At 48.4% G+C, this 25,722-nt stretch overlaps 1 protein-coding gene across 1 annotated transcript in view; it reads left to right on the forward strand.

Moving 5' to 3' along the window:
- GRIK5 (glutamate ionotropic receptor kainate type subunit 5) overlaps nt 1-25,722 on the forward strand; it is a 102,425-nt gene that overhangs the window by 61,814 nt on the left and 14,889 nt on the right. Inside the window, exons 8-17 of the mRNA XM_081921950.1 lie at nt 3,147-3,308; nt 4,906-5,058; nt 6,623-6,727; nt 8,417-8,524; nt 10,541-10,744; nt 12,677-12,790; nt 15,650-15,759; nt 17,345-17,518; nt 20,037-20,202; nt 23,772-23,997. Coding sequence (XP_081778076.1) covers nt 3,147-3,308; nt 4,906-5,058; nt 6,623-6,727; nt 8,417-8,524; nt 10,541-10,744; nt 12,677-12,790; nt 15,650-15,759; nt 17,345-17,518; nt 20,037-20,202; nt 23,772-23,997 — 1,522 coding nt within the window. The remainder of the gene's footprint in view (nt 1-3,146; nt 3,309-4,905; nt 5,059-6,622; nt 6,728-8,416; nt 8,525-10,540; nt 10,745-12,676; nt 12,791-15,649; nt 15,760-17,344; nt 17,519-20,036; nt 20,203-23,771; nt 23,998-25,722) is intronic.

The following is a 25,722-nucleotide window of genomic DNA, read 5'->3' on the forward strand; positions in this document are numbered from 1 at the left end:
CAAATTTGTCTGGCAGGGCAAAAAGCCCAGAATTAAGTTTAAGATATTAACGGACGCAAAAGAAAGAGGGGGCTTTGCCCTGCCAGACTTAAAGTTGTACTATGAAGCCGCAGCTTTCTGCTGGCTAAAAGACTGGCTACTTCTGGAGGACACGGATGTGCTGGATTTGGAAGGTTTTAACAATGCATTTGGATGGCATGCATATTTATGGTATGACAAGGTTAAGATCAACAAGGTCTTTAAGAACCATATTGTCAGAAAAGCAATATTTAATGTCTGGACAAGATACAAAGACTTATTAGAAAATAAAACACCGAGGTGGCTGTCACCTTTGGAGGCCAAGGCCCGAAAAAGACCCAATATGGAGGCCAATTGGCCAAAATATTGGGAAATACTAGAAAGGGATGGAGACAATTGGAAACTGCAGAGTTTAGAGAAAATGAAAGATAAAGTGCGAGACTGGTTACACTATGCTCAGATTAAGGAAGTGTTTAAGATTGATAAAAAGTTAGGATTCCAGGTGGAGAAATCGAAACTGGAGACAGAACTGCTAGAACCTAAGACCAAGGTGCTTTCAAAAATGTATAACTTGCTGCTGAAATGGAACACACAAGACGAATTGGTTAAATCGGCTATGATAAAGTGGGCCCAGGATATTGGGCACAACATTATGTTTGAGGACTGGGAAAGGTTATGGACTACTGGGCTGAACTTCACAGCATGTAATGCTCTGAAGGAAAATGTAATGAAAATGATATATAGATGGTACATGACCCCAGTGAAATTGGCTAAAATACACCATTCGTCTGATAACAAATGTTGGAAATGTAAGGAAAATGAAGGAACATTCTTTCACCTCTGGTGGACCTGCCCTAAAGTGAAGGCCTTTTGGGAAATGATATATAATGAGTTAAAAAAGGTATTTAAGTATACCTTCACCAAGAAACCAGAGGCCTTCCTTCTGGGCATGGTCGGCCAGAACGTGTTAAAGAAGGATAGAACATTTTTTATGTACGCTACAACGGCGGCAAGGATACTTATTGCTAAGAGCTGGAAAACCCAAGATCTACCAACACTGGAAGAATGGCAGATGCAGCTGATGGACTATATGCAACTGGCCGAGATGACTGGCAGAATCCGCGACCTGGGAGAGGAGAGGGTTGAAGAAGACTGGAAGAAATTTAAGATTTATTTACAAAAGTATTGTAATTTGGTTGAATCCTAACAAGGAAGCCAGAGCAGAAATAACTGTCTACCATTAAAATTATAATTTTTTATTTGAGTTTAACCTAAACATAGCACTTAAGAGTATAAACAAGATGATAATTTGCTTGGAAAAATTCGTTTTTAATGATGAGAGTGGAAGCGGGAGACGTGAGGGAGTCCGCAATAGAATGAAAAGATGTTATGAAACCTATTTTGTTTGTTAAATATGTATCTGTAAAAAATCTTAATAAAAATTTTTATAAAAAAAAAAAAAAAAACAAATGCGTTTCGGGTCTTGATTTCCCTCGGTGGTCTCATTAAAGCTACTTGGCAGCAATAATAATAATAATAATAATAATAATAATAATAATAATAATAGTAACAATAGATTATAAACTAGAGGTTAGATGAGCAAATCACAAAAGAGCATCGTCTGCAAATATAGTAATTCAGAATATTATAACCTGATTAAAGTAATTTTAAAATCCAATAAAAATGGAGTGAGGAAGACCATTGTTGCTTTTCCTGTCTCTTGATCAGGAAGAAGGTTTCTCCAATGTGAGGTTAGTCCATTGCACTCCGGTGTGCTGAAACCCTGCCTCCTGCAATTTCCTTAAACAGAGGAAACTTGACTGCATGCTGTACTTTCCTGTGCATAAGACCAGGTGTTTTTGTTTTTTTAATTAAAAAAGTGTTAGAAATTGAGGGTCATCTTACATAGGGGAAACGTGGGATTGGTTGCTGCCATGACCTGGAGATTGTCAGCGGCTATTTGGCGTGTTATTGGTGGCTGTGGCAATGGCTGGTGTTGATTTGCTGTCGCTGTGGCAATTGGGTGGGCGATTGGTGGCTTCTGCCAGTGAGGGGACAGATGAGAGAGAGCCAGTGTGGTGTAGTGGTTAAGAGTGGCGGACTTGTAATCTGGTGAACCGGGTTCGATTCCCTGCTCCTCAACCTGCAGCTGCTGGGTGACCTTGGGCTAGTCACACTCCTCTGAAGTCTCTCAGCCTCACTCATCTCACAGAGTGTTTGTTGTGGGGGGGGGGAGGGAAAGGAGATTGTTAGCCGCTTTGAGACCCCTTAGGGTAGTGATAAAGTGGGATATCAAATCCAAACTCTTCTTCTTTTGGGACGTGTGTGAGTGGCCGCGTAGGTCAGGCGGGTGAGCGATTTCCGGCAGTCCTCCCTAAAAAATGCTGAACAAGTGCAGGCCACCCCAAAAAGCTCAACAACTCTGGGCAATCTCCCCCCACTTTCCTAATTTGGTAAAGGTAAAGGGATCCCTGACCATTAGGTCCAGTCGTGGCCGACTCTGGGGTTGTGGCGCTCATCTCGCTTTATTGGCCGAGGGAGCTGGTGTACAGCTTCCGGGTCAAGTAGCCAGCATGACTAAGCTTCTGGCGAACCAGAGCAGCACACGGAAACGGTGTTTACCTTCCCACTGGAGCGGTACCTATTTATCTACTTGCACTTTGACGTGCTTTCAAACTGCTAGGTTGACAGGAGCTGGGACCGAACAACAGGAGCTCACCCTGTTGCGGGGATTCGAACCGCCGACCTTCTGATTGGCAAGTCCTAGGCTCTGTGGTTTAACCCACAGTGCCACCCGCATCCCTTTGAGACTCCTTAGGGTAGTGATAAAGTAGGATATCAAATCCAAACTCTTCTTCTTCTTCTTTTGGGATGTGTGTGAGTGGCAGCATAGGTCAGGCGGGTGTGTGATTGCCGGCAATCCCCCCTAAAAATGCTGAACTATTCTGGGCAATCCTCTCCAAAAACAGTTCAACAACTCTGGGCAATCTCCCCCTATTTTCCTAATTTGGAGCCCCCCCAAATAGGGGGCGTTTTATACACGGAAAAATACGCTGATTTGTGCAACTCTGCTGCTCACCATCTCCCCTCCTTCTGCTTCTCTTTGCCTCCTGACTTGTTCCTTACAGGATTTCCCAATCTTGCACCTGGATGAGATTGTGGATGAGCACTCCAACATCCTGGGCTTCTCCATGTTTAACACCAGCCATCCTTTCTACATGGAGTTTGTCCGCAGCCTCAACATGTCGTGGCGGGAGAACTGTGAGCTCAGCCCTTACCCGGGGCCTGCGGTAAGTCTGGCAACTCAGAGTACAAGGGTAGTGTTGTACCTAGGAGAAATCCTACCGAATTCTGTGAAGTGACTCTACTAGAATGACCGGCCACTAGGGATGGAAGAACATGTCAATTTCATTTCTTCTGGTTTCTCGTTTTCCCAATCTTAAATTGGGTTCTCCACGTTTCGGCAGCTAATTTGTGACGCATTTATTTATTTAGATCCTCAACGTAAATTTTTCAGAGCGTTGGTGCAAATTTCTCCTACCGCAATACACATTTGTGTATGCTGTTTTGACTCCTGTACACATTTTTTTGCAAGCATTTTCTCCTGATGTAATGCATTTCTGTATGTTATTTTCATGGATAGGATCATTTTTTTAAATGCTCACTTTTACCTAACCTATGCATTTTTTAAAATAATTTTCCGTCTGTTGGTGGACTCTCAAAATTCAAATCAGTGCTAATTTCAAAGGATGGCTGGGTTTCGGTTCTCCTGTTGTTTCAGATTTGATAGATTCAGCTTTAAATGTGGACTCAATCAAATTTCTCCCCCATGAAATAAGATTTTAGTTTGCATTTAAAGATTTAGTTTGCAGTTTCACAGGCTTTTCCTCTAAGGTGAACTAAGGAGAAGAGATTGGGTGTGCCTCCTCTGACGAAACTTCTGAGTGATTTCTAGGAAAGCGAAAATAATTTCAATTAAGGTTAATTAGGTTTCTTGGTGGGGGTTTTGCCCGTCCCTAATGCAGAATGTTAAATTCTGATGTTAAGATACATTGCTCAGTAACTATGACTCATTTTATCCTCCTCCAGTTTTGCAGAGGCAGAGATGTTTGAGCCTAGTTGCAGAAGTAAGAGTAGAACGGAGATGATAGGCTAGAGGCCCAGAAAGAACGCTTTGACAGCTGGAAGCGCAACCTGGCTCCCATCTGTCAGCCAGGGAAGAAACAATTGCAGAAGATTTCATTGCCCTGGCATGCTTGGAAGAACACATATAAGAACACATATAATAACTGAGAACTGGAGTCTGAGTTTGCTTTCCCCCCTCCTCTTCATCAGCCCCTTTTCCTTTTGTGCCATGTCTTTTAGAGGGTGAGGATTATCTTACTTAAGTTTTTTTCGCCTGAAGAGTGGGGGGGGGGGGGAATGCTTTAAATAATAAACTAATAATAATAATGGGACGCGGGTGGTGCTGTGGGTTAAACCACAGAGACTAGGGCTTGCTGATCAGAAGGTCGGCAGTTCGAATCCCCGCAACAGGGTGAGCTCCCGTTGTTCGGTCCCTGCTCCTGCCAACCTAGCAGTTCGAAAGCACATCAAAGTACAAGTAGATAAATAGGTACAGCTCCTGTGGGAAGGTAAACGGTGTTTCCGTGTGCTAGTCTGGTTTGCCAGAAGCGGCTTAGTCATGCTGGCCACATGACCCGGAAGCTGTATGCCGGCTCCCTTGGCCAGTAAAGCGAGATGAGCGCTGCAACCCCAGAGTCGTCTGCAACTGGACCTAATGGTCAGGGGTCCCTTTACCTTTACCTTTAATAATAATAACAGGTGACCTCACCCTCCGAGCTGCTTGATAATTAAACGCTGGCTGAACTGTTTGCTCCCCTTCAGCTGTCAGCGGCACTGATGTTCGATGCGGTGCACGTGGTGGTGAGTGCTGTGCGAGAGCTGAACCGCAGCCAGGAGATCGGGGTCAAACCCCTGGCCTGCACCTCGTCTAACATCTGGCAGCATGGGACCAGCCTCATGAACTACCTGCGCATGGTGAGATGTGGCTGTGCTCACAGTGGGCAGGCTCTGTTACCTATAATATCGAGGCACCTACACAGTATGAAGAGGGTCCTAACTATGATGCAGATTATATTTGCCCCAGACATAAACATTTGCCTAGGTTTGAGCCAAAAATAAGAATGGGGTCCAAGTTTTCTGACAGAAATTGTGGCCCTGTGGTGGATTCTCCTCTTTTATTGTCTTTATTCTTTTCTTTTTGACACTGCGCTCGCCGTCAGAGATGCTTCTCTGTCTGCTTCCTCTGAGGGGGTGCAAAAGAGGGCAGTGCGAGAGTGGGCCTTCTCGGTGGTGGCTCCTTGTTTGCGAAATGTTCTCCCCAGGGAAGCACACCTGGTGCCGACATGGTTTACTTCTAATTGCCTGGGCAAAACATTTCAATTTACCGTATTTTTCGCTCTATAAGATGCACCCGACCATAAGACGCACCTAGTTTTTAGAGGAGGAAAACAAGGAACAAGAAAGCAACGCAAAGCCTCTTGAGTGAAGAGGCAGGAGCGCTCCGGCTGCGCTCAGGAGGCTTTGCGTGGCTATCCCTGAAGCCAGGAGAGTAAGAGGGATCAGTGCGCACCAATCCCTCTTACTCTCCTGGCTTCAGCGAAAGCTGCGCAGCCTGCAATTCACTCCATAAGATGCACACACATTTCCCCTCACTTTTTAGGAGGGGAAAAGTGTGTCTTATAGAGCGAAAAATATGGTACCTAGGCGTTTGATGGTTAATTGGGAGAGTAGTGAGTTTTCCGGCCCTTTAGTGGGGTGGGTCGGATTCATCCTTTTATAAATATTCTTGGTTGAGCATGCTTGGGTGTTATAATACAGCTGCAGAGATAATGATACATTACTGCTCAACTTCCCAAACTGCACCTTGGTGGGTAGCTGAGATTTAATAGCCTAGTCTCTCAAAATGGCCTACCAGACTCTTTTATCTCCTCCTCCCATCACTCTGTGCCCTCCTTCCTTTTCTGCTGCCTGTGTGTAGCAGTCAGGTCTCCGAGGCCTTGCCTCCCTGTAACTATTCCTGCTAACATTAAACAGCTCCTTCTGTAAGTAAGCCCTTTGTTTTGCAAAATCCCTCCCCCTGAAGAATTTGGAATGTTCACAAGCGTTCCATGATGTCACTGCAGCCCTGGCCAATGGATGAGAGGGAAGGGCACATTTTAGTCAATTGAAAGCCAGAGCTCTGGCAACTTCATTCTCCAGGCTTCCCCACATCACACCTGCTCAGCCAATTTGGAGCAGACTCAGTTACACTGGGGGTGGGGGGAAGTAATTTAATTTCAAAAAGTAAATCTGCACATTGCATCTTTGATAACCTCCATATGTGCACACATTGTCTTAAAATGACGCCCAGAGAGGAACCCATAGTTCACATATATTGATGAATCTAGGGGGGTGTAAAAATCCAGTGCTGGCTAACTCAGGCTGGTTGTGCCCTTCACCGCAGGCTGGTCATATCTCACTGTCTTCCCTTCTTTTCCTGTCTCCCTCTCTGTCTTTTCTCCCTCCCAACCCCCATTTCTGTCTCTCCATCCCTGGCCAGGTAGAGTATGACGGGCTGACAGGGCGTGTAGAGTTCAACAGCAAGGGCCAGAGAACCAATTATACCTTGCGCATCCTGGAAAAAGCCCGCCATGGGCACCGGGAGGTAAGTGGGGGGTTATCCTTAAAACTGGCCTTCCCTTCCGAGTCCAGGTTCTGAGCAAAGGCAACCCAAATCATGCAGTTCAGAATATGCATTTATAGTTCCTCAGCTGCAAATCATCTGCTCCTGTTGGGTCATTTCCCGTAGCCTTGAGGGGCTGCAGGTTGAAGTCCGCTGTGTGCTCATCTTGCAAGAAAGCGAAATGAATCGGGCCAGGTTTCCAGATAAGAGCCCAGTTTTCTAAGTGCAGAATTCTAAGGCCTCTTTTCTTCCTCCTCCTGCAACTGTTCTTCACTCTCCAGTCCTGCAGCTTCTCAGGCCTCTGGCTCTGTCACCTGGCTGTCACAGACGCCTCCAGATCGCTGCTTCCCTTCTACCAAGTCTGTCTCCAACACTTCTCCCGCTGACGACTCCTCAGTATCCACTCCTCATGTCCAGCCAGTCCCTGACACCGTTTCTATACTGCTCTATACTTTAAAGAACAAACCTCAAAGCGGTTCACAACACATGGAAACATCAAATAGAACAATCTGGAATAAAACTAATTCAAGCTTCAAGGGAGATATTTCAGATTCTTCTCGAAGTGACGTTTTGCGTCTCCCAGTCGCCAGCCTGGCACCCGGAGATCTCCACGCAGTTGCAATCAAACTTGTGCCAGTCACAAAACGTGCCTGGCACCTAGCTAATTTCAAACACCGCTGATAAAACAGTCCAACTTGTGATGGGCTGGGGACCTGGGGGCCAAATGCAGCCTTCCAGGTCACTTGGTCTGACCCTTTGGATTCTCCTCAGGTCGCACTCCCTTTCCTCAGGCCACAGCCTCCTTGGTTGTTTTTTGCCTGGCTGGAATATGTGCTTGAACCCCAGTAATGCTTCTTATGCGCCTGAACTGAGGACAAGGGAAGTATGGCTATGCATTCATTGCTCCGCCCACCTGTTCTTCTAGTCCCGCCCACCCTGGCAACTCTGGGAAGTTTCCCAGAAGGTGCGATGGCCTGGGACTTGGACTTGGACTCGGAACCAGAGGAGTCTCAGTCCGCACCGGATCCTCTGCCTCAGGTGGCATCTGAACGGAGTCTGGGGCCTGATTCTGAAGAGCCCCAGTCTGCACAGGTTCCCCTGCAACAAGCACCAGCTGGGCCGAGTCAGGGGCCTGAGCCTGCCCTGGCTCCAGAAGCGGGGATTACCTCGTTACCCTCTGCTGGGCAATCACGTACAGCTGCTCCACTACCAGTTGGGTCAGGAGAGGCTGAGGCGGCCTCTGGGTCTAGTAACCCACCGACATCTCCCGAGCTGCAGAGACTCAGGTCTGAGTGAAGGAGAGACCTGAGTACCTGCAGGAGGAGTGCTCGCCTTCGGGCAAGACAGGGAGGTGAGTCACGGGGGGATCAAGACCGGCTGTTACCCCGACAGGGATAAAAGGCTGTCGGACCCTGCCCCAGGTTGCGGGAGGAACATTGCTGCTGAAACCTGCCTGAGACCCTGTGCCTAACCTAGCTTGGTTTCCTGGTTTGTGACTTGCCTTGGCCATGTTGGACTGACTCCTCGCGGGATCCTTGGATTCGGGTCCTGGAACGTGTTGCTTGGGTTTACCCCCGGGCCCAGCACAGAAGGGAATGCAGCCGTGAGCTGGAAAAGGTTCCCCTTGCCTCTTCTAGTGAGACCCTCTAACACACTTCCTCTTATTTGCAGATCGGGGTGTGGTACTCAAACAGGACTCTTGCCATGAACGCCACAACGCTGGACATCAACATCTCAGAGAGCCTTGCCAACAAGAATCTGACGGTCACCACCATCTTAGTAAGCTCGCTGCCCGCCTTTGCCGGGCTTTGTTAAGGGAGGGGAGTGTGGGTTCCCTTGGCCTTTAATATCAAATTCAGGTTGAGAGTCTTCTGGGCTTGACAGACGGTGAATTTGTACGTGGGACGCAAGCGACCAGATCCAGAGCGCTGAGCTCCTCAACTTGTGTCGGGGAGTGAATTTTTGCAAACTCGGTTTGTCATGCAAGAGGGAGGAGTGCAACCCCTGCTGAGATTCCTCCACTTTGCCACAGCTATCAAAGCTGCCCTGGCACAGCTCACTGATCAGAAGGCATAGAGCAGCCTGATGACAGGGAGCCTAATGATCTATCGGTCTGTTCCAGCTTTGATCCCGGCAATCCTGCATGCCATATATTGTAGTCACACACATAATATGGGACGCGGGTGGCGCTGTGGGTTAAACCACAGAACCTAGGACTTGCCGATCAGAAGGTTGACGGTTCGAATCCACGCGACGGGGTGAGCTCCTGTTGCTCGGTCCCTGTTCCTGCCAACCTAGCAGTTCAAAAGCACGTCAAAGTGCAAGTAGATAAATAGGTACAACTCCAGCGGGAAGGTAAACGGCATTTCTGTGTGCTGCTTTGGTTCGCCAGAAGCAGCTTAGTCATGCTGTACGCCGGCTCCCTTGGCCAAGATGAGCACCGCAACCACAGAGTCGGCCACGACTGGACCTAATGGTCAGGGGTCCCTTTACCTTTTACACAATACACCCCTTCGGTGCAGCAGTCTGAAGCCAGAAGGAAAACAGAAAGAGTATGGAGTCCCTTGTGGGCTGCCGTACACAGCTCATGGTGCATTGCCAGTGTGGTGCTCTGCTGGACTCCAGCTTCCATCATCCACGACTATTCCACATGCTAGCAGGAACTGATGGGAGTTGTAGTCCAACAAGACCGGGAAGGCACTGTGCATTGGCCAGCTCCAGTGAGCGCCATTTTGGCTTGATGGATCCCAATTCTTGCGGGGTTGGGATTAAAGGTCTAAGAGACCTGTTCTCCTGTACACCTGGTCTGCGCAAGAGGAGCCCATGGGGCACCTTCCAGATGCCATTGGGCTACAACTCCCATCAGCCCCAGCCAGCATGGCCTGTGGTCAGGGCTGATGGAGTCCAGCAGCATTGACTGCCCTTAGTCTAAGGAGAAGACATGATCAAAACATTATTACACTGGAACTCATAATAATTCAGTGTAAGCCGATTGGTTCAGGATTGGTGTGATCTGAACTAGTGCAGTTTGGCGCTGAGTAGAGTTTTTTTGTGGGGGGGGAGGTGAATGCCTCTCTTTTATTATTTTCTGTCTTTCTTTCTTTTCGTTTTTTAACAAGCGCTTCCTTGCTGTGTAGAGCTCCTCAGGGTGTCTGGCTGCCATTCTCCTCCTCACAGAAGGGGCTGAGACAGAGCTATGGCTGCGGTCAACACGTAGCGCAGCCCCAGTGCCTTGTGGGAGGAGAATAAAGTGCTTTGTGGAGAATGTGAGAGCGGGGCTTTGTTTTGTTTCGTTTGAAGAAGGCAGGGAAAGGCGACTGCTTCACCAACCAGGGTAGTTTCCCCTCTCCTCCTCCTGAAAAGAAATAAGCCAACATTTCTCTCCTCTGTAGAGGGCTGTTCTGACTTAGCTGTAGTTGCGGACTGACAAAACTGCTTCTGCATGTTGGCATTTCGGAATACACCTCTGCACATGATTAACCTGAGGAATTCACTGCCACAAGATGTGCTGGTGGCCCGCAGTGGAGGGTGAAAAGGTTGCCCCAGCAATCTCGGACTGCCCTAAGCCAGCCCTCCACCTCCCTGTGTTTTTACAAACTGTCCGATAGGTGACAGAGCCTGCCATCAGTTGAGTCAGTTGCGAGGAGAAAGAAATGTCCATATTTTCATCTGAGGAATATCGGAGGGTATGAAACGGAACAAGGCCTTGGTGAAACTTCCTTGCAAACTTTCTGCTAGCACTTATCCCCTCACGCAAGGGGCTGTTACTCACTGTTTCCCTGTCCCCTCTTACAGGAAAACCCCTACGTGATGCGCCGTGCAAACTTCCAGGAGCTGTCCGGCACAGAGCAGTACGAGGGCTTCTGCGTGGACATGCTCCACGAACTCGCCGACATCCTTAAATTTCGCTTCCAGATTAAGCTGGTGGAAGACGGGCTCTATGGGGCTCCTGAGCCAAATGGATCTTGGACTGGCATGGTGGGAGAGCTCATTAATAGGGTACGGCTCCTTTGGGTTGAACCCAATAGGGTCTCCTTCTCCCAGACCTTTTCCTGAAGACCCACAACCCCCTTATCTTTCGGTAGTATATCATCTGACAGGGAATCTTCTGTCAGAACCAAAAGCACAAAAGTGTGGGCTGGTGAAAGAGGACAAGCGCATGTGAGCATGTGCAGCCTGCCCTTCTTCTGCAGGGCACCATGACTGCCCTATCACTGTCTTTTCGGTTCCTCCAAAAGCTCAGGCCCTAGCACTGCTTCTTTGGTTCTTTGCCCTCAGATGAAGGGCCTGTCTAGACACAGAGCAAAATGTGATAGGTGGCAGGGGATCAGGTTTTTTAATGCACCTGCATTCCTGTACTTGCTCCCTGCAAGTAGAAAGCTAGCATCACAGGAACTGGGTTCGACTAAAATATTAGCTTTTTTTCTTGCAGGGAGAGCTTTGTTCTGTTTGTTTGCACAAAAGAGTGCTCAGGAATGGCATCACCACAACTGAAGTCTGAAGTTGTAAAACCACTCTGTCACCTCACATTGCTGCATGGGTTGACCAAGGGCTTTCCCACAGCTTTCCTCCAGGGAAAACCACTCTTTAGTGCTGAATTGGAGCAAACTGCAATCGGGTTTTCTAGGGATTGCCATTTGTTCCAATTTAGAGCTAAAGAGCGGGTTTATCCCTGGGAAAGGAGTGAGACGGGGGTGGCAGGAACCTCTCAGTGCTTTCAAAGCACATGACAAGCAGAAGTGTGGACAAGCCCCCAGGCACAGGCCCGGTCTTATTTGTGGAGATAATGAATGAGCAACGGGTACTTCATTCTTTTTCCGGGGCTACAAAAGATAGTGCGATAAAAATGGACAATAATTCACTATGGGAAGAACTGCTATCTGCTGTAGTTCTGGAGTCTCTAACCAGAGGGCGATACTGAGACCTCTGGCTGCCAGTTGAGTGTTTGCTACCTCCAGCCCACAAGAGCAGGGATAGCTAATGCGGTGCCTCCCAGATGCTGCTAGACTCCAGGGCCCGTCAGCTTCAGCCAGCATGGTCGAGGTCTGGGCTGATGGGAGTTGTACTCCTGCAACATTTAGAGAGCATCACATTGGCCACCCATATGAGGGCGGTGTTTCTCCAAACTTGGGTCTGTAGCTGCTTTTGGACCATGACTCCCATCATCCCTAGCTAGCAGGACCAGTGGTCAGGGATGATGGGAACTGTAGTCCAAAAACAGCTGGAGACCCAAGTTGGAGAAACCATGTACTGGGGGACGTGGTGTCTGCCCTGTGGAACGCCCTCCCAACAGATGTCAAGGCAATAAACAACTATTTTACTTTTAAAAGACAACTAAAGGCAGCCCTGTTTAGGGAAGTTTTTAATGTCTGATGCTGTATTGTTTTTAATATTCAGTTGGAAGCCGCCCAGAGTGGCTGGGGAAACCCAGCCAGATGGGCAGGGTATAAATAAATTATTATTATTATTATTATTATTATTAGTAGTAGTAGTAGTAGTATTCAGCATGAGAATTTTTTTTTCTAACCACGTGGTTGAAAACCTCAGTATGAAATAAATGTGCAAAATCACCCTGATTTTTTGCTGCATGAGGAAGCAACTCTATAAAGTTGCCGGAAGCTTGCTGCCACAAATCAGTCTGTGAAATTCAGTGCCTCTCTTTGCCCGCCTTCCCTGACCACCATCTTGGCCTTTCTGGCTCTCTGACACACTCTTCCTTGCCACCTCCTTTTCTGCTTGCAAAATGTCGTTGCCAAAGTGATCTTTCCCCCACTCTGAGCCGTTAGAATGGCTGGCGGGTGGAGGGGGAAGAGGAAGAGGACGGCACCGCTCCTTTGCTCCTGTTCTCACCCAGAAGAGGGCGCATGGCGGTGGGTTGGGCCGTGCGATTCACTGAGTGACAGGCAGGGGTCACTGTGCTTTGCTCCGCAGAAAGCTGACCTGGCTGTGGCTGCGTTCACCATCACGGCCGAGCGGGAGAAGGTCATCGATTTCTCCAAGCCTTTTATGACCCTGGGGATCAGCATCTTGTACCGGGTTCACATGGTATGTGCGCTTTTGTCTTGTGGGACTGGGAGGAGGGGGGGCCACGGCTGAGAGGTTGAGCAAATGGGCCAGTCAACCTAAGGGCAGAACAGCGTGGCTGTTGAGTCTCATTTCACACACAACCCAGAACAGTGGTACCTTGGTTCTCAAACACCTTGGTACTCAAACAACTTGGAACCCAAACACTGCAAACCTGGTAGTAAGCGTTCTGTTTTGCGAAGTTTTTTCGGAAGCTGGATGTGCTCCGTTAGAGTGTTATGCTGAAGTCTGTCTGTTTTGGCTATTTACCTTGTGTTTTTGTTTTTGCAGCTCTTTGTTTTTGTGACTGTGTGGAACCCAGTTCAGCTACTGATTGATTGACTGTGTGACTGCAGTACATTCTTTATTGCTTTCATTTTATGGATCAGTGGTCTCGTTAGAGAGTAAAATTCATGTTAAATTGCTGTTTTAGGAGTTGTGTTTAAAAGTCTGGAACAGATTAATCCGTTTTGCATTACTTTCTCTGGGAAAGCGTGCCTTGGTTTTGGAACGATTTCATTTTGGAACGGATTAAGTTTGAGAACCAAAGTACCACTGTACCTATTCTGAGATTTTAGACAGCCTCACAATTATAGGTGGGAGTTTTGACCCCTGCGGGTGATGTGCTTCAGCCTTCTTAAAGCAGTTCTTTAACAGGGGAAACTCTGGTTAAAGGAACGCTCCATCTTCTCCTCCATTCTGATAATGGTGCAAAGTTGTGCTGTGGTTTCACACCATCCCACGACTCTTCTCTCCTGTCTTCAGTTTGGGAAGGCAGCAAAAACGGCAACTTTTATCACATTGCAAGGTTGTCAAAACAAGGTCTCCTGGCCTGCATTCCACTTGATGGATCGCAAAGTGTGCAGCGGGGCTAATATAAGCAACAGTGCTGGAATTGCACCAACGATACCCTTGTTCCAATCCCCTGTTTCAGCCTCAAAATTCATTGTGTGACTTCAGGTTGGCCACTATCTCTTGGCCTCACAAGGCCATTGTGAGAATAAAATGGGGAGCGAGGAACGAAGCCACGTCCTCTGCCTTGAGCTCATTAGAGGAACATTATCCTAACAAATACCCTGTTATTTGCAAAAGACCTTTAAACAGAGCAAGGGAGCGTAGCTGCAATTGCCCCGGGTTTGTCATGAATCAGCAGAAACCAAGGTACCAGCCTTGAGTCAACAACCTCCGAAACAGCCTCCAGAATCCCCGATATAATGACAACAACAAGCCGGTTTCCTTCAAGGCGCATTAGAGCGAAGAGAACGGCATTAAAGCTAATTGTGTAGCTCCATTATCTCTGCAGTTAGCAGAGTTGACCCGTTAAGTCTGCTTTCAGGAGCACAATGCTGGCTCTGCTTCCGTGGAGGCAGCTTTTAATTGGAATGCACCAGGGCAGTTTGCTGGCCCACATGAAACAGCCCAGTCTTCCTACCTTGTTGTTGTTGTTGTTTAGTCGTGTCCGATTCTTTGTGACCCCATGAACCACAGCATGCCAGGCCCTCCTGACTTCCACTGCCTCCCGCAGTTTGGTCAGACTCATGCTGGTAGCTTCGAGAACAGTGTCCAACCATCTCGTCCTCAGTCGTCCCCTTCTCCTTGTGCCCTCCATCTTTCCCAACATCAGGGTCTTTTCCAGGGAGTCTTCTCTTCTCATGAGGTGGCCAAAGTATTGGAGCCTCAACTTCATGATCTGTCCTTCCAGTGAGCACTCAGGGCTGATTTCCTTCAGAATGGAGAGGTTTGTACTTCTTGCAGTCCATGGGACTCTCAAGAGTCTCCTCCAGCACCATAATTCAAAAGCATCAATTCTTCGGCGATCAGCCTTCTTTATGGTCCGGCTCTCACTTCCATACATCACTACTGGGAAAACAATGGCTTTAACTATACGGACCTTTGTTGGCAAGGTGATGTCTCTGCTTTTTAAGATGCTGTCTAGGTTTGCCATCACCTTTCTCCCAAGGAGCAGGCGTCTTTTAATTTCGTGACTGCTGTGACCATCTGCAGTGATCATGGAGCCCAAGAAAGTAAAATCTCTCACTGCCTCCAATTCTTCCCCTTCTATTTGCCAGAATGTGATGGGCCCAGTGGCCTTCCTACCTTAGGGATAGGCAATGTTTAGGCTGGTCCATTGGGGCACATTGACACACCAACCTTTGTCTGCCTCCAGCCAGCCAGCCCTGACCTACCTGCCTCTTTTCTTGCAACCAGTCAGAGATGGTGCTGGCTGTCAGCTTCCTTCCCCTTAGTCTCAGCGTTGCCCCTGTAGAAGGCAGCAGCAGCAGGGAGGAAGATGGGGACAAAACTAGAAGTGGCTCTGTCATTGGCTCTGGCGCCACCTGCTGTTGGTCTCCCTGCGTTCTGCCCTACCAGTCGCAATGCACACCAGCCACCACTGGGGATAGGCAAGGTTTAGGCTGGGCTGAATATAGGGATATAGGGAATATTTGTTGGAAGCCACCCAGAGTGGCTAGGCCCGCAGGACTCAGCAAACTTTTTCAGCAGGGGGCCGGTCCACCGTCCCTCATACCTTGTGGGGGGCTGGGCTATATTTTTTTGGGGGGGGATGAATGAATTCCTCTGCCCCATAAATAACCCAGAGCTGCATTTTAAATAAAAGGGCACATTCTACTCATGTAAAAACACACTGATTCCTGGACCGTCCACAGGCCAGATATAGAAGGTGATTGGGCTGGATCCGGCCCCTGGGCCTTAGTTTGCCTACCCATGGGCTAGGGCAATCCTGTCAGATGCATGGGGTACAAATAAAATAAATTATTATTATTAATATTAATGGTGATTCAGTGGTCCTGCTACTCTGGTGCTATTTTCTATTTTTTACAGGGACGCAAACCAGGGTATTTCTCCTTCCTGGATCCTTTCTCCCCGGCTGTTTGGCTTTTCATGCTCCTGGCTTATCTCGCTGTCAGCTGCGTCCTCTTCCTAGCGGCCAGGTTAGTGCCCCCTATCCTGGAGCCATACTGAGGCACTACTAGGGATGGAGCTAAGGGGCATGGCCTCCCAGCGGTGTAGCTGGCTGCTTGGGTGCCCGGACTGAGCCATCCATGGGGGCGGGGCAAGCTGGGCAGGTCACTCTGGGCGGAGCCTGCATGGACTCCACCCTCCGCCTCCCCTTCAGCTGCCCTGGCAGATGCGAGCCCCACGTCACCCGAAAAGGAGAGGTGTATGGCTTGGGCACATTGCAGGCCCTGTGGTAACTGCCACCCCCTGGGTGAGTGGTGCCCAGTGTGCCCCCCCTCCCACCTCTGCTGCTGTGGCCTCCCCCACAAAAAAAATTCTAAGTGCCCCATGTGTTTGTAAGTGGGTAATGAATCCAGGAGAAGTCTGTGCTTCTGTGTGTTCTCCATGGGATATTAATTTGAGAGAATAACTTGAAATTGCTTTCTAAAGAGTCTATTTGGGGGTGGTGAATTGGGTAACTGAAGGGAAAGTGAATTGGGTTGGAGCAGGAGATTAACGGGGGATAACTTAGTGAAAGAAATTTGGGGTGACCTGGGATGTGGTACAAATTAACTGAGTATTTTTTGGAAGTGGGGTTTGGGTTGGGAAATTAATCGGCTTGCATTCTGTTGCATTAAAATTCTGAAACGGCATCCACACATATAAATTAGCGTCTGCCCATTTTTGCTTACGGGCTTGTGCCCCAGATCTTTTAAGCACCTAACCAAACATCCTTGTTGCGATGCACCCTGAAGCAGAGGTGGTCAGGCGTCTGTATTCTTTCTCGGGGGAGGTAGATTTAGTCACACAAATTGAGCTCTGCATAAAGTCACGACCGCCTGTCAGTAGGTCCTCAGACATAATGGTATGTGCAGATATGTACATTCACACATACACATTGCACAGAAAGAGCAAGGCAGAGGAGTCACCTTGAAGTATGTAATATTTCAGTTTCTTACAACATTCCTTCCACCATATTCCAAATAAAATTGGGGAGGGCTGCCAGGGACCGGATAAAATTGCTTAGAGTGCGGCATCTGATTCAGAGGCTGCCTGTTCTCCATCCCTGCATTATGGAACAGGCTAGGTTTCTTCCACATGTTACGCTTGGGAAAAGGACCGTAGTTCAGTGGGAGAGTTCCTAATCTACATGCAGCAGTCTCCAGGTTCAGCCCCTGACAGCATCTTCAGGTCAAAAAAGGGATCGGGTAGCTGACGATGTCAAAGATCTCTAGCACAGAGGCCTGCTGCAAGCCAGAGCGGTTTGCACTGGGCTAAACGGACTAAAAGTCGTGTGCTGTCTTTAAGGCATCTCTTGTGTTCTTTGCTGCAGCAGATTGTGGGAAATGTCACTGCTCAAATCCTGTGATGGATGTTCGTGGCTGCAGCCATTTAGGGCGAGATCTGAAATGTCACTTTGAAACTGGTTCATCTTTCATGCCTTCCTGTAATTAAATTGGTAGTTTAGTGAAGGTTTGGAGAGTACCCCCTAAACCCTGAGCCTAAATATGTTTACACAGAAGTAAGCCAGCTCCTCTCCTCTCCTTCTTTTCTTTTCTCTTTCTTTTCTTTTTGTAGGCTGAGCCCTTATGAATGGTACAACCCCCATCCTTGCCTGCGCGAGCGGCACAACATATTGGAAAACCAGTACACGCTTGGCAACAGCCTCTGGTTCCCAGTTGGCGGCTTCATGCAACAGGGTTCAGAGATCATGCCTCGGGCCCTCTCTACCCGCTGTGTCAGTGGGGTCTGGTGAGCATCTGTGGGGCATGTGCCTGACAGGTTTGGAGAAAGGGGCCTCTGTGGAGTTGGGGTCCGTAGCAGCAGGGGTGACCAGCTATGGGGTATATTCAAACCTGGAAAATTCCAAACACCACCTCATCTCCCAGCTGCCTAGTAGCATTCTGCTGCCGTTTAAACAACTGAAATATATTAAATATATTTTTTCCAGGCACCTCTTAAACATTTGGTGGTGGCTCCTAGGAATTTGGATTTTTTAAAATGGGATAGTGGTTAAGTTTTGATTAATCTACTAAAGTTTAGTTGATTAATCCGGGGGGTTGAGGGTTGGTTGGTGCCGACAACATTTGAAGGGCACATCTGTTTATCTGTGAAGGCTGATTTGGTTTCTGCATGTTACTGCAACAGAGAATGAAAAAAAATAAAGGAGGCAATTCCTTCTGAAAGGGAAACTGCCGTTTGTGTTTACCGAATTATAGGCTGTCATACTTCATTCAGTGTCTTACATCAGAGTTTGGGTGATATCTAATGTTAATTGATCCATTGATTAATTGTTTAAAAAGCAGATTCTAGAATTCTAGAAATTCTTTAGCCAATTGGCAGTGTGGATTTGTAATATAAATCAATGTTTGGGCCCACGCAACCCTTTTCAGCACCTTACCCAAATGTTGCTTAGCCTATTCTACAAAGATATAAAATAGAATTTACTAAAAAGTCTTAATCTGAGCAACATAATGGAACAGACCTTTTCACCTCAGTGTATGTGTCTAGGACATGTTAAATTAACAAGGATAATGTTGGTTTGTGTCAAATGAGGACACGACCTTCTCTCTAGGCTAAAGGCTAACAGCATATCTTCAATGGGTATTGTTGAGGACTTAAATAAGCATCAATGCTTAGGTGAGTGTAGATGAATTTTAATGGCTGGTATCTGCTAGCTACTAGGGATACCCCCATCTGTTTTGCTGAGGGCTGGGGAGAAACATTTTAGCAGTTGGCATGCAGCCAGAGAAGGAGAAAGACAATCAAGTTTTTTTTTTTTAAAAGAAAAAAACCAACCAAACTGTCTGGCAGGCAAGAAGTGGCTTTTTATCCTTTAAAGGATAGCTTTATCCATTTGGGAGTTTGCTTGCTCCTTTGTTCTCAACCTGGATATTTGTAAAGTTAACTGCTATCGCAAAGGGTTGCCACCACCCTTTCCTCGGAAGGTTTTCGGCCCTGTAAGCTTCCGACTGAGAAATTGTGGCAATGTGAATTCTGATTTGCTGGTAAGGAGGCTAGGCAATGTTACACCAAAGCAACACCCTCTCGCTTTCCTTATTGCAAAGAAGTCCAATCTTTCGGGGAAGCCCTCCCAATCTGCTACATAAATATGCAACCTGAGTTTGCCTGTGATTAGATGCCATCCGAAAATAGCTGCAGCCTGGAAGCGTCGCTGCATTAGATCTTGAAACCCGAAGGGATCTCATTAGCTAGGAAGTTTTCCTCTGCTTCTGCAGGATAAGTGGAGAGGCACTTTTATGCATGCCCAGAATGCCCTTCCCCGAGAGCCAGTGTGGCGTAGTGGTTAGATGGCAGCACTATGACCTGGGAGAGCAGGGTTCAAATCCACACTCAGCCACCAAGCTCACTGGGTGACCTTGGGCCTCTCACTTTGCCTGGCGAGTTCCCGCCTCCCCCATTGGAAATAAAGACACATGACACCAGGATTTTAGGTTAAAGGGCGAAAATAGGCCACAACTTTATTGGTTACAGGAATTGAGCAGTATTGGCTTAGGCATTGGTCCTACCGACTATCCGGCTTCAGCCTGGTTGCTTGAAGTCCGGGAAGGGTTAACCGCCAGTAGGCTTCGGACAGGGCAACGCCCCCCCCGGAATCCTTTACCGGACTACCCTTCGATATGGGGGAAGGTGATGGCACTTCCTTCCCCCCCCATCTACATAACAATACCCTTACCAATGCCTAACCGCCAATGCCGAGGAAGTTGTGACAATTTGCTACGAGGTAGGTGAAAAACCAAATGGCTGGAGCCAATTTGCCAAGTGGAAAAAATTCCTACCAGGCCCCTTGATGGCGACCAACGGAAGTCCATAGCAAGGTCAGAGAGCCGAACCTAAAGGGTGGGAGGGTTGGAAAACCGGAGCAGCTGGAGCGACAAAAGAGGAAAATCCTCGGCCGCGCCGGCCCTAAATAGCGCGGGCCATGCCTCCCGGACCAGCCGATTGGCTGGCAAGGGAGATGACGCAGCCGAGGATTCCCTCAGTCTCGTGGGGGCTGTGAGCCAGGCCCCACGCATGTGGGGAGGGCGTGAAGCCTGCAACCCCACCTCCTCTCCAGCTTGGAAGTGGCTGTCTCTTAGCCCAACCTACTCCACAGGGCTGTTGTGAGTATAAAATGGAAGCTGGTTTTTTGGGGGGAGGGGGGATGAGCTATAAATCAAATGCATAGAAATGCATACATTGCCCTCCCTAAATGGCTTTTTTTTTTGCTCCTGAAAATTGTGTGTGAATTTTGTTCTTCTTGCTGCAGGTGGGCATTCACCTTGATCATCATCTCCTCTTACACGGCCAACCTTGCTGCCTTCCTCACTGTGCAGAGGATGGAGGTGCCCATTGAGTCGGCGGACGACTTGGCTGACCAGACCAACATTGAATATGGCACCATCCACGCGGGCTCCACAATGACCTTCTTCCAGGTGAGAGAGACGCGCTCGTCAGCTATATGGCTCGGCTGACACCCAGTTCCCTCCTGCAACTGTCATTCATCCGTCCACGGTCACCGAGCATGCTCAGTCACCACCGGGCTGCTTTTTAAGTTCCCCCCCTTCTAACAATGTTTATGCGCTTCTGTAAACCGCGGGGGTTTTCCTGAGCGGCTGCTGCCTTCCTCTCATGGGTGGGTGGTGCTGTTTTAGCTGCAAAAGGCATTGGCACCCAGCCCTGAAGTTGGCAGATATAGGTCTTTGATTTGAATTGGGGAAAATAACGTAGCTGTGTTTTGATTGTGTCTGCTTAGCTACTCTGTCCACCTAAACATTAGGAAGAACTTCCTGACAGTAAGAGCTGTTCGACAGTGGAATTTGCTGCCAAGGAGTGTGGTGGAGTCTCCTTCTTTGGAGGTCTTTAAGGAGAGGCTTGACAACCATATGTCAGGAGTGCTCTGGTGGTGTTTCCTGCTTGGCAGGGGGTTGGACTCGATGGCCCTTGTGGTCTCTTCCAACTCTATGATTCTATGATTCTAAGTTTTGCTCTTGTTCGTCTTGATAGCTAAAGCCCAGAACCTCTTTATTCAGAGACGGGAAAACTCCTAAATGCCTGATTCCAGGGGTGACAATCCCCACTATGACCTCTCTGTCAACTTTTTGGGATCACCTGCTTGGCCCTGGTTGGGTTACATGCTCCTTTTCTGTGAATCAGAGAGACAATCTGTGCATCCTTAGAACCAGGATAATAGAATCCTGCTGGCCTTTCCTTCGGCTTATGGGGGAATCCAGGCCTAACACGACATTCTCCATGCTTAATAGGAATCAGTCCAAAAAAGAATTCCCATGGACAATTCCTTGTGTGTAGTTCCCATTTCACTCAGCAGTTAAACAAAGACATGTATTAAGATTGCACTGTAAATCTGAACCAGTACTCAAAAAGAGTGCAGTTCTGGAAACTGCTCCAACCTCTGTAGGTTGGGCTTCCAGGGCAGAAGCTTTTGTTCACAGCACAAAATATATATATTTTGCAAATATAACAAGGGACAAAGGAGAACAGGTCCTTTCAGGGCTCCCCTATTCCTGTGGCTGCAAACTGTTTTTTAATTCTGAATTTCAAATTGTTGCAAGTCTGAAACCTTCTGGTGAAGGGCGGGTAATTAATAGTAGTAGTAATAATAATGATAAATTTGTGTAAAATGTTTTTTGTTGTTGTTGTTTACTAGTGCAGCTTCCCTTTGCCACACAACATAAGCTGTTCCCTTTCAAAATACCCCTTTCTGAACCAGTATAGGGCCCTGTTCTCTCTCGCATCTGAAAAACATTATGTGAAGAGTGGCCTTCGTTTCTTTTCATTCTCCCGACTTCCTGAGTACCTTTTAAAATACCTTCTTGAAATTCTCCCGAGTGGTGGGAAGAGATCTCCACAAAACCACTTTAATTACTGGGTGGATAGCTGAGATGACCTTCAGCTGTCTCTTTAACTATCCCAAATGTTCTCATACATATAAACGCCCAACATCAAGCCCAGACTTCTGTCTCTTGGGACTTGGGCAGTGTCCTAGCCCTGGCTAGCTTTTTCTCTGATATTGCACTGGGCTGAATAACTGTTCCCTCTGAAAATATATTCAAAGCTGATGTCCCTCAGGGCCAGCAGGGGCACGGGATCTGACATATCAGTCCGAGTGCCCCCCTCACTACTAATCATAGTATTGGGGTATTGGAGGGGGTAGAGAGAGAAGGTCAAGGCTGGAGGTTCCCATGGCAACAGTAGCCAAGGCGGCAGTGACCAGTCTATTGTCATTTTTTTTTGGGGGGGGGGGTCTAATTCTATCCTTCTCTTGGTTGCTCTGGCAACCTGTCTCCACAGTAACAGCAGTCTCTGCTCCGGGAGACATTAATGAAGGGAAATCAATCAACAAACAAGGTGGCAGGCCGGATGGCGGAAAGGAAAACCTACAGTTTTGCCTTTTAGCCAGGGCCCTGCAAATTCCTTTCCTTCCTGAGTCCCAAAGCTGCCTCCTCCTTATGTGTTGCCCTTGTCAAGTCTGAGGTCCAGCTCGCTGCATCCTGCTACTTCACAATCACATCGCAAAATAGTTTTTAGTGTGGAGTCCAGTTCCGCCTTCATATGTTCCTAAGACCTCGGGTTTTTCTTATAGTTGAAGTTGATTCGTTAATCGCCTTCTAAAAACACCGTCTCTCGTGGCGATTTGCACTGGCGATAGTTGGCGACAAAGAATAACGCATTTAAAGCAAGGCTAAAACCCTAACGAGTGCACACTCATGGCAAAGACCCATTGATTCATCTAAGAAAGCCTATCAGAACAAAAATGTCTTCGACTGTTTCCGGAAAGTGCAGATAAGTGACCGCCTGTCATCTTGGCAAGACTGCTGTTCCGCAGAACAGGGACAGCCGTTCTCTAAGTTACTGCAGAAGAGGCTTCTGAGATCTTTGCAACTGGCAGGAGAAACCTGACCACAATAATCTACTAGGTGTGCAAGGGCTGTATCATTAATAACAATAATAATAACAACAACCCCCTCAGATAGAAAACACAAAAATGACAGGTTACCCTGATAATTCCCTCTCTAGTGTTAAACTTGGGCAGCCCACTGCGTTATCAGTTTGGAAGCAAAGCATCCAATAATTCAACATAAAATTGTGAGTTGCTCAAGTGCATTGCCTGGGCAGTTTCTGATTTTTTTATTTTTTTATGTGCGCCGTCCTCTCTCGCCACACTGCGTGCTTCTGTCTGCTTGTCACCTGAGAACAACCTAGTCTTTTTATTTCCACCAACCACAGGGGGAGGACGGAGCAAGCCCAGTTCCACTACTTGTTGCTGAAAGCAGTAATTTTGTGTGTGTGTGTATGTGTGTATGGGACGCGGGTGGTGCTGTGGGTTAAACCAAAGAGCCTAGGACTTGCCGATCAGAAGGTCGGTGGTTCGAATCCCTGCTATGGGGTGAGCTCCTGTTGCTCGGTCCCTGCTCCTGCCAACCTAGCAGTTTGAAAGCACGTCAAAGTGCAAGTAGATAAATAGATAAATAAATAGGTACCACTCTGGTGGGAAGGTAAACGGCATTTCCGTGCGTTGCTCTGGTTTGCCAGAAGTGGCTTAGTCATGCTGCCCACATGACCAGGGAAGCTGTATGCCGGCTCCCTCGGCCAATAAAGCAAGATGAGCACCGCAACCCCAGAGTCAGTCACGACTGGACCTAATGGTCAAGGGTCCCTTTACCCTTTACATATACAAAGCTTTCCGAGTGACCTTGGGTCAATCGCTATCTTTCAGCCTAGCCTACCCAACAGGGTTGTTGGGAAGATAAAATGGGGAGAGTGAGAGAAACTTGCACACTGCCCTGATATCTTTTGGATAAAAATGGGATAAACCAATGTACAGGTCCTTCCTTCGCATTATGACGACGCTCAGCATGATAAAATTTCATTTGTGGAAGAAACTAACCTCTCAAAGCAAGCCATGAGTATATATATGATTGCCTTGCAAAGTCTCAGCAACCTCTCCCTCATTCATTCTCTACCTATTTTTTCCTCCAACCAGAATTCTCGGTACCAGACGTACCAGCGGATGTGGAATTACATGCATTCAAAGCAACCTAGTGTCTTTGTCAAGAGCACAGAGGAGGGGATCGCCCGGGTGCTGAATTCGAAGTATGCCTTCCTGCTCGAGAGCACGATGAACGAGTATCACCGGAGGCTCAACTGCAACCTGACGCAAATTGGGGGGCTGTTGGATACCAAGGGCTATGGCATCGGCATGCCACTGGGTGAGTGGCAGTAGCTGGAGCCAATCATCAGCTGGCATTGGTGCCAAGAGCAGAACAATGGAAAATGTCAAAGGCACAGGGACACAGAAGCGTGGGCCTAATAATAATTACAATGCTGATTGTCAGGGTTTCTGGGAGAGAGGAGGAGATGACAGAGGAGACGGAGAGCGAGTGGGAGGAGGGGCAGAAGGATGAGGAAGAAGATGACGGAATTCTGAGGGAATCCACGAGTCTGAGCAGCGAGTCAGAGGATTCTCAAAAGGGGGTTACCTTAATCAAGCAAAGGGGAGGAGAAGGGAGAAGCGGAGAGGAGCCCAGTGGAAGACAGAGGAAGCAAGAGACGTCTCAGCCGGAACGGAGTAAAGGGGGTGGAGTCGTCAGCCTCTCGGAGGGAGCAGGATTAGGAGAGAACAGAGAGAGGGGGTTGGAGCAGGGTGTTCAGCCGGAAAGGGTGGAGAGCAGAGCAGGGGGTGGTGTAGCGGTCGAAAGAAAGGTCAGCAGCAACGTACGCGCGCCAAGTTCAAACGTAGAGGCGCGCGGAAGTGGAGAGAGCTCAGGGGAGGAGCCCGGCCCTAAAGCCAGAAAGAGGGGGGAAGAGGCGGCAGAGGATTCAGCCTCAGGCGAGTCACGGAGAGAGGGAACCCAGGGGGGCAGGAAGACCCTGCGGAAAAGAAAGGAGAGGAAGAGGTGGTCTAGAGCCAGGCTATTAAGTTGGTGCGGAAGAGGGGAGGAGTCAGAGGGGACTTCAGCGGTCTAACGTGGCAGACGTACGGCCACAATGCTGAACTGTATGAGAAGCAGAAATCTTCAATAAACTTTTCCTGTAAATAAGCTGCAACGGAGTGAGGTCTCTTGTGAGCTGGGACCAGACCTGGGTGGCCGTGACAGTAAGTCCCCTCTCTCAAAGCAAAAATTTTTTTTTTGCGAAGCTCACGAACGGGAGCAGCCATGAGCGCTGAGGAGCAGCTGGTTGCATTGCGGAATCAGGTTACCGCTCTCACATCGGCAGTCATTGCTTCGCAGACGAAGAATGACGACTTGGAGAAGACGTGCCAGGATTTGCAGGCAAGGTGGGAGCGCGCGGACAAGGCGGGGGCCCCAGGATCCAGAGCGGAGGGCATTGCGCTTGGACGGAGGGGGGGTGCCCTAGTTCCGCATTTTAATGGCAACTTGCAAGACTATCCCAATTTCAGAGCGGACGTTGTATATGCACTGCACTTACTCCGTCACGATTTTAAAGATGAGGAGGAGAGAGTGGGGTTCATTGTTTCGCACCTGCATGGGGAGGCCAGGGCTTGGCTACGCAATTTGTGGCGCGAAGATGGACCGGCCCGTCGCGATTCAACTGCGTTCATCAAAGCGATGGATTCTTGTTTTCAATCCTCTGTGGATGTGGACATTGCGCGCCGTCAAATGCACGGGCTGAGGCAGGGGAAAGCGACTGTGCGCCAATACCACTCTAAATTTTTTGCATTGCTCACCGCCTTGGATTGGCCAAAGGACAGTAAACTGGTCAGAGATCTTTTTTGGGAGGGATTGAGCCCCCCCATCAAGGATGAGATCGCTAGGGGGGACAGACCCCAGACCCTAGAAGACGTGGTGCAACGGGCTTTAGCTCTTGGAATTCGACATGAGGGGCGTCCGTGGCATGAGGAGGACGGGCCCCAAGCGCGTGCGCAAGCAAGGACTCTCCCTTTTGGGCACAGGGATTTCAGCCGTGCGCAC

The sequence above is a fragment of the Podarcis melisellensis genome, assembly GCF_964234715.1.
Source record: "Podarcis melisellensis genome assembly, chromosome: 8".
NCBI lineage: Eukaryota > Metazoa > Chordata > Lepidosauria > Squamata > Lacertidae > Podarcis > Podarcis melisellensis.